The sequence below is a fragment of the Neofelis nebulosa genome, chromosome 8 (assembly GCF_028018385.1).
Source record: "Neofelis nebulosa isolate mNeoNeb1 chromosome 8, mNeoNeb1.pri, whole genome shotgun sequence".
NCBI lineage: Eukaryota > Metazoa > Chordata > Mammalia > Carnivora > Felidae > Neofelis > Neofelis nebulosa.
The window spans coordinates 38,416,108-38,424,730 of NC_080789.1; the positions used below are offsets into that span (position 1 = coordinate 38,416,108).

General features: G+C 40.7%; 1 protein-coding gene across 1 annotated transcript; it reads right to left on the reverse strand.

Annotated features, from left to right (window-relative positions):
- Positions 1–5,408: 5,408 nt before the first annotated feature.
- MYF5 (myogenic factor 5) lies at positions 5,409–8,384 on the reverse strand. The gene is made up of 3 exons (XM_058682279.1): positions 7,550–8,384; positions 6,665–6,740; positions 5,409–6,243 (listed from the first exon to the last, which is right to left on the reverse strand). Exons 1-3 carry the CDS (start codon positions 8,048–8,050, stop codon positions 6,053–6,055), a joined length of 768 nt encoding a protein of 255 aa, XP_058538262.1. The 5' UTR covers positions 8,051–8,384; the 3' UTR covers positions 5,409–6,052.
- Positions 8,385–8,623: the final 239 nt, after the last annotated feature.

Below are 8,623 nucleotides of genomic sequence, written 5' to 3' on the forward strand. Positions count from 1 at the left end.
TGGAGAAGCTTCCCTTAGAAAAAGTATAGATGAGGCAATGGTAGACACCATAGGAAACAAGTAGGAATTAAAGCTATGGAAGTAGAAAAGGTCCACAATAGACCAAAAGAAAAGACGCCACATGACAGAATCTTAAGAAATAAGTGTATACACATAGGCCAGAGTAAGAGAGGTCGGTACAAGAAATTAACAAAAAGCAAAAAAGTAAGAGAACCAGTAGAAATATAGAAAATAGTATTAAAGAATTCTATGAAGAAAACAGTTTGAAAATGAGAGAGTATTTTGCAACAACAAATGCTTCAACAATATCCATTCATATATACACAGAAAATATGTTACTATAGTCCAGGGGACATAAGGTTGTGCAAGAACAGATCCTTGTTTACATGGCAAAAGAAACAATTGTTAATAATCATGAAAATTAATACATAATTGCAATTATGAGATATACTATGGAGAAGAGGTGTATGGTATTCTGAGATTATAGAATCAAAGGACATGACACTGTGAAAGAGTTCAAGGAAAACTTTGAATTGATGCCTGAGCTGACATCTAAAAGGAGATTGAAAATCAACTAAGTGATGTGGAGGAAAGAAGAACAATGCAGAGAGAATGTGTAAAGCTCCTTTTGCAAGAGTGAATACTATGGTTGATAAAGGTCCCTTAAGTGGCTGGAGTGGAGGGAGCAGGGACTTGACATTACCTCTATAAAGAGGTAATGCTAGAGATATAGATACAGAGCAGACATCCAGAACGTGAGGGTTTGGTCTGTTGTTAACCTATGGGAAATAAACTGAGGGGAAATGGGGTGGTTGGCATGATCAGATGAAGATTCTGAGATGATGGCTCTGGCTGGAACAGGTGGAAAAGATCAAAAAGTGATATTATGCAAGATTCTTTCAGTTAACAAAGTTCCCACTTATATTGGTTTAAAGGAAAAGATCACTTGTTGGCTCCAAAACTATAATGCATGGCCAAGAGCAGATATTCGGGTATTTTGGGATGCAGATACTTAATAATGCTTTCTGGAATATATCTCTTGCACCACAACCACAGCTTGGCTTTCTACTATGTTGGCTTCATTTTTAGACAGAATTTTCTTTATTGGGGATGAAATGGTAGCTGGAAATCTAGAGTAAAACAATCTTATGATTCTCATCCTAGCAGAAAGTGAACTTTTTCCCCCTTATCAATCCAGCAAATATCCTAAGATTGACACCTCATGAACAACTTGGTCCATGAGACAATCATTATGTCCAAAGAAGAGGACATACTCATAGTCAATCTTGAATTACTTGATCACTTCTAGAGTCACTTGGTGCAGTCACTCCTACCTGAACCACGTGGCCTGAGAAAAAGAAAGGGACAATCCCCAAAGACAACCTTAGATGCTGTGTCCAGAAGTGGAAGATCCAGAGAAAATATGGGGTGAGGAGACAGATTAAGAGGATCTTACAATATTTATGGATAACGATAACCACAGTTTTGATTGAGGATAGAGATTTGAGAGATATTTAGGAGAATAAATCTATAGGATTTTGTAATGAATGAGACAAGAGGTTAAGGGAGATTGATGTATCAGGAGTATGTCCTAAGTTTCATGTTTACATACTTGGTGATACCATTCACTGAGACAGTCAATGCCGAAAGAGAGCCAGGTTAAGAGGTAGACAGAGAGGTGGAATACCATGAGTTGAATTTGGAACATGTTTAGTTGGAAGTGCCACTGAGACATTAAAGAGATGTTAAGTGACATCCGGGTTGCAGGTATAAACTTGCCCAGAATAGGAACAGTCAATTGACTCGAAAGTTGTTTTGACCATGGATAAGGATAGAAGCAGAGCCAGATTATAGTGAATGGGTAAAATAGGTGAAAAGTGAAAAAATAGAGAGATGAATTATATACTGTCTGCATGTTAGATTAAATGTGGCTACAAATTCATTCCTATTTCTTCCATTGAAAAGTAGAGTTTAATTTGCTTCTCAATGATTCTGGACTGGCGTCAGTAGCTTCCTTGACCAGAAGAATGCTCTGAGACTTGCAGTGCTATGTCCTAAGAAGATTTGTAACCTCTGCCCGAGCCTCCTGGAACATATGCTGTGAAGGAGCCTAATTAGCCAGTCCAAATAGAGTGTTCTTAGGCAAATTATTAAACTCCTTAGCCTCAATTTCCTTATTTGCATAATGATAAGTACTTCATAATTACTAGTTGCTGCTTTATCGTTAGTGCCCACTTAATCAATAATGAACTGAATTAAGTAGCATAAATGGAGATACAATTTGGCTTATTTTCCTCCTTATGAAGAATTATTTTGTAGGATTTTAACACTATAATAATGTTAGTAGTAACGATTTGTAATCATCATTTAGCCCATTTTACAGATATGGCAAGTAAAAATTGAAAAGAGAGCAATACATTAATCATGCTAGACCCGGTTTAGACTTTAGATTAAATGCTAGATCCTTTGCTCAGCAAATGCACCATATTAAACAACTAAATCACTAGTCAACTAAAATATCTGTAATCAGAATTCTTAAAGGAAATACACCTAGTGTTCTATGCTTTTTGTGATAATGTGGAAACATTCAGTGGTGATATTTTCATGGGGTTACTTTGCCACTTCAGCAGGGCCTTTCAGAAGTTACAAATAGCTGTGCTCTAACATCATTCCCAGAAATACCACCTCTGAAAGTGATGGAATTAAATTACTACTTTAATCTAGGAACTGTTATAACCCCAAAGAGAGAATTTCAGGAAAAAAACACTCTCAGATTAAGTATTTGTAGGAATGCCATCTTAAAGAAGAACTTGTGGGTATAACATAGCCACTAATTTTTATCTGACTTGCATCTTTCAAATGAGAAAATAAAAAACAAAACAAAACAAAATAAACAACAGGGGCACTTGTTGGGGTGAGCACTGGATGTTATATGCAAGCGATGAATCACTACATTCTATTCCTGAAATCATTATTACACTCTATGTTAACTAATTTGGATTTAAATTAAACAACCAAACAAACAAGAAAACAGGGGCAATCAAGACATCAAGACCCTTTGACTTATATAGCAGTTTACTTCCAAATAGCACTTCCCAGTTGCCATAACCTCACTCCCCACAGTTTTCCTCTGTAGCCCAGTAAGCTTGTGTTTTCAGGCATGAGGAGAAAGGAGTCTCCTTTTGACTCTGATTTCCTGAGAAGCTCCTCCCCAACAGGTTTGCAGATAGTAAAAGGAACATTCTCCTAGCTTCTAGAAATTTGACTGCTGGTTGTATTTTCCCACCAGCTGAGATGGGTGGTCTGATAAAAGGTCAGTGACAGCCCAACTTTTCATTCTTGGGGTCTTAGCAATGGCAAAATCCTGTTCTTGCTGGAATATGTTGCCAGAGTCACTTTTCACTCTCCCTTCCCTCTCCCGCACCCCCCCCCCCCCCGCCCCTTCTCAGAGAAGAGACTTCTCTGGGTCTGGACTACTGGAGACCCCATTCTTGAAGGTCTTTTGTCAAAAAAGTACATATGACTGTATACGATATGTTGTGCCAAGTTGTTTGCTGAGTAGACACCAGCCTTCGATGTTAGTACACTGGAAATGAGAATAATTGAGTGATCTGGCATGGAGAGTATTATGAAATCCAGACCACTAGAAAACTAAACATTTGGAAGCATTATAATTTTCACTGAGAGTATCAAAAACACTAACAAGTTATAGAAGTAATTAGAGTTCGGTGAGAAAGAAAGTTCATTTTCATTCTCTTGAATTAAAATTCCATGATGTTCTCTGCTTGCTTTCACTAAACGGAACAGGGGATGGCAATGTGTCTTAAAATTGAACTTAAAAAAAAAAACCCAAATCAATCTTTGGATGGTTCCTTTTATTCTAATTCTACTGAAAACAACAACAAATATCCAACCTCTCCACAGAAGTATAAAAAAGAGAGGGAACTACTGCAGTGTCCAATGACGTGAGTAACTCAAACTTATACTGAAACTATGCAATGTATCTACCATACCTTCTAGAATTCTCTTCACCTTAAATCCCCACACCCCCGAAACCAAGGGTGAGGAGAGAGTTACCTGTGTGCTAAAAGTCAGCATCCATATGAGGGCATGATGCTCATGGTGACAGGTGGCTACATTATTTTCTGAACTCAGCCCTTCTCCTCTCCCTCTATGGAATTATTTCCATTCTTTTAAGCCTCATGCTGGACAAGTGCAAGAAAAATCATATCAGAAACAAGGGAAAACCTTTCTGAGTAGAGTATAATTGCCAGGCTCTAGCAAGGAGTCCAGTTGATTACTATATGCAACCACACCCTTAGCAATTTTAAACAAAAGTACAAATTAGAGGGTGAAGCAATTGACTCTTTTCTCTGTGAACAGTTACTTTAGAGGTTTTAAGGATATTTCTTTTTTATCTCTCTCAGTGGTAAACTTGTGAGAATTATCTCAATGATTGTCTCAACCTCATTTTCCACTTAGTTGTTCTGTTTTTTTTTTTTGTCTCAATTCTTGCTAAAGGATATTTAAAGTGATGAACACTAAAAATGCATGTGCACCATACACACACACACACACACACACACACGATGATGAATAAAATCAAAAAGGCTGGGAAAGAAGCCAATTGCAGTCTGCTTCACTTTACTGTAGTTTGTGTCAGTTTTCTTTTTTTTTCTTCTTTAAATGTTTATTTACTTATATTTGAGAGAGGGAGAGGGAGCTCAAGCAGGAGAGGGGCAGCGGGAGGGGGGACACAAAATCTGAAGCCAAGGAGCAAAGGCTCAGAGCTGTCAAAGCAGAGCCTGACGTGGGGGTCGAACTGACGAACTGTGAAATCATGGCCTGAGCCAAAGTCGGCTGCTTAACGGTCTGAGCCACCCAGGTGTCCCATAAGTTTTCTTATTCCAGAACTTAACAATAGAAAAAAGATCAGATCAATACTTTTAAATATTCTATTGACAATACTAACATACTAATGTATCAAGATATTTTCAGGCAAGTAGATAAATATGATCTGATTCATGATCTAAGGTTTTCTAGGTGTTAAAATGATGTAATGTTGTTCACTCTGGTCACTTAAACAAGTAGTCTTGTCCTGAACAGCAACTTTCCCTCCATACACACACAATTTGACATTATGTGGCACAGTCTTAATATAAAGGAAACATTGTATTTAGTGGCCTCCCTTAAAATCTAATTAAAATAGAAATGTTCTCTTCACTTGTGACATCAACAGGCCCTAAATTGTGTCTATGAGATGGTAAACATCCAAATGTATCCACAAAGCCAACTATTTTGGTATTTTCACACCCGCACCCATTAAAAGATCTCATGTCAGTGACTGCTAATTCCATTAGGGGTGTTTTGTGTTGTTGTTGTTTTACACATGAACAAAAATATTTCATTTAAACCATTTTATTTATGGTGGAATTACCAAAATTTCATATATCTTGAAACTATCCACAAAGTACTATTTTGTGCTTACATTAGAAAGAAGCATTCCTTATAAGAAAAGATCAAAATATATACCATTAGGCGGTATCATTATGTTTTTTATTTAATACAGTATCACCAAAGGGTTAATAAGAAAAACAAAAGTTAAATATATTTAAAGTTTCCTGTAACTGATTTCCAGATGCTCTAATGTTTTAAAGAAAAAAAATAAAGATCTAACAGCAGACATAATATTTTGATAAGCAATATTTATAAAAAATATAAGTTAAGCATTGCAACAAGCTACCTTCAATGAATTGCCCCTATCAGAAAAAATATTATTGGAACTATATCTCTAAAGCAAAGAAGGTGGTAAAGTAGAAGGAGGAGGAAAAGGAGGAGGAGAAGGATAAAGGAAATAAAGTATTAATTGCAATGGTGATTTTTTTTTTTTAGTTAAATACACTTTCTTATAAAGTGGCAAAATAATATTTACAAATTTACAACTGTGAGGAAATCTTTATATACAAGTTGTCTTGCTTTTGACCTTTTTGGGCTTCCTACCTCCTGTATAGTAGGCCCTCCTCATCGAACTGATCTAGACTACATTTTCAGTTCATAGCACATGATAAATGAGCCTGGAACTAGAGGCTCCCGGAGCTGCAGGCTGTGAATCCGTGCTGGCAACTAGGGAGGGAGAGGCTGGGTCCTGGAGAAGCACTCCAGGTTGCTCTGAGTTGGCGATTCGATCCACTATGCTGGATAAACAATCCAAGCTGGATAAGGTGCTTTTATCTGTGGCGTATACTAAGGATACAAGGAGAAAACCATTAAAAAAAAATCCCAAATAGAGACACTTGCTTACATAGCCCCTTAAACTATAGGTCAGCAACTTTGACACCCAGAGGTCAGGTGGTCATAGAAAGCCTGATGGAGAAATTTGCAATAAATCTCTAACAATTCATGGAGATGAACATAGGGAGTGGAGAAGCCTCCCAGTTAAATTTCAAGCAAAAGTGCACATGTGTGTGAATCTGTTAGAGGGATTTTGGACAAAAGATAAGTATCTAATTTGCTGCAGCAAAACCTCCCCATGAGAACAATCCCTTCTATTCCTTCCCCAGCACAGCCTGGAAGACCAGACTCTGCTTTGACAGGCTGAATTGTGACATTGAACTGTTTTTTTGTTTGTTTTTTTTTTTAACTCATCTTAAGTCCCACTCCTTACCATTTGGTACATCAGGACAATAGATGTTGTCAAAACTGCTGCTCTTTCTGGACCAGACAGGGCTGTTACACTCGGGCTATAATGCAAAACACAAAGGAAGTTTGTTTTGAGGTCTTGGCAAAAGATGCTCTGAGCTAGAGTGGGGTTGTTCTTGACCACCAGCTCTGCAAACTGACCACTCTCAACCACCTTCATTGCCTGGATTCAGGAGCCAAATTGTAAGGGCGCTGAGGTCAATCTCTGTGCTTGAAGAAGAGGAGAGCAGCAGCAAAGGGAAGAGGGAGGGGGTGGAATTCAGCAGCAATGTGCATTGGGTTAACCATGCAAAATGGATTGGAGTACAAGGAAGCCACACTAATTCAGGGAGAGAACACTTTCCCAGGGCAAAAACACATTAAAACCTGGCAGCAATGGCACAAACGCCCTCTGAAAAGAATGCATCAACATCCCTTTCCAGCCAGGCCTCAGCGGAGCAGGGGCTGGGGCCATGTGGGCATTTCTCTCCATTTCGTCATTTAGTTACAACCTCTGGGGCAGTGGGAACTTCAGACAATTGCCTTTAGATATTTGTGTGTGGTGGGTTCTACATGTGGCATAGTTTATAAAAAAGAAACTGAGCAATGGGGAAGACAGGTTATTGATCATTTGCAACCACCTATCTCATATGACAACCCTTCCCTACAATGTTCACCTAGAACCTGGGAGGAAGTCCAACTAAAATCCTGTTCAACAGCTGTTTCCGGCATCTTTCTAAATGTGGCACCTCTCTTCTGGCTTCCCCACCCCTATCCACCAATAACCACGGAATATTTGGTTGCCTCACCTGGTTTAAAGGAGACGTAAGAATTTTTGGAAAAGACTGGCCTGACCAGTGCTATCTCTTACCATGCCGTCAGAGCAATTGGAGGTGGGGCTGGTGGGCTCAGAGCAACTCTGACCCGGCAGGCTGTAGTAGTTCTCCACCTGCTCCCTCAGCAGCTCCTGCAGGCTCTCGATGTAGCGGATGGCATTCCTGAGGATCTCCACCTTGGGCAGCCTCTGGTTGGGGTTGGTCGTGGTGCACCTCTTAAGCGTCTCGAAAGCCTGGTTGACCTTCTTCAGGCGTCTCCTCTCGCGCATGGTGGCAGCCTTCCGCCGATCCATGGTGGTAGACTTTCTCTTGCATGCTTTGCAAGCCCACATGAGGCAGTGGCCGGCCTGGTGGTGGCCTGTAGGTGCCCGCACGTGCTCGTCCTCGTCTGAGCCTTGCAGCTCTGGTTTATGCGCCCCGAAGGCAGCCCCTCGGGGCTCAAACTCATCCCCGAACTCGCCCTCGGGGGACGGGATGCAGGAGCCATCATAGAAGTACTCGGAAGGTGAGAACTGGCAGCCATCCATCACCTCCATCCTCCGCGGTGAAGCAAGTGGTGCACCTGGACAGCAGCGAGAGAGACCGGGGAGAACCGAGAGCCTGGCGCCGAGGCGGGCCTGCAAATCCCCGGCGGAGCTCCCTGGTCAGTTTCTCTGGTAATTAACAAGGGCAAACGCCCGGCGGCCTGGGTCGGATGTGCTGGGGTTGGGGCTCTTTATATATTCTTGGGGGAGGGAGGCCGGCCCCAGTGGCCAGGCAGTATTAGCATATCCCACCACAACCCCCGCAGGGGCTGTCTGGGCAAACCTCCGCCTTTTCTCTAGAGACAGTTTGCTGTTTACAGCCCCTTTTGACGCTAATGGTTTTACTGCATTTCTGCCGGGGAGGGGGTGAGGGGGATCGCTCCCCAACCGGCTCACTCGCACTCTCTACCGAAACCAAGGGATCACTTAAAGAGTGACACTGAATTGCTCCCACTTAAAAAAAAAAAATCAATAAATAAAACTCCCCACTGTCAGCTGACACCAAAAGCCGAGCTGCCTTCCCAAACTTGGACGTGAGGAATTACCTTATTTTTAGGTGTTTGTTTCTACATGAGCTTTCATTAT

Excerpts from the sequence above, each read along its gene's own strand:
- MYF5 (XM_058682279.1), bottom strand. The coding sequence starts at position 8,050 with ATGGAGGTGATGGATGGCTGCCAGTTCTCACCTTCCGAGTACTTCTAT. Across the intron at positions 6,741-7,549 it reads CCAATTGCTCTGACGGCATG|CCCGAGTGTAACAGCCCTGT; the intron begins GTAAGAGATAGC and ends TTTGCATTATAG. Across the intron at positions 6,244-6,664 it reads TTGTCCTGATGTACCAAATG|TATACGCCACAGATAAAAGC; the intron begins GTAAGGAGTGGG and ends TTGTATCCTTAG.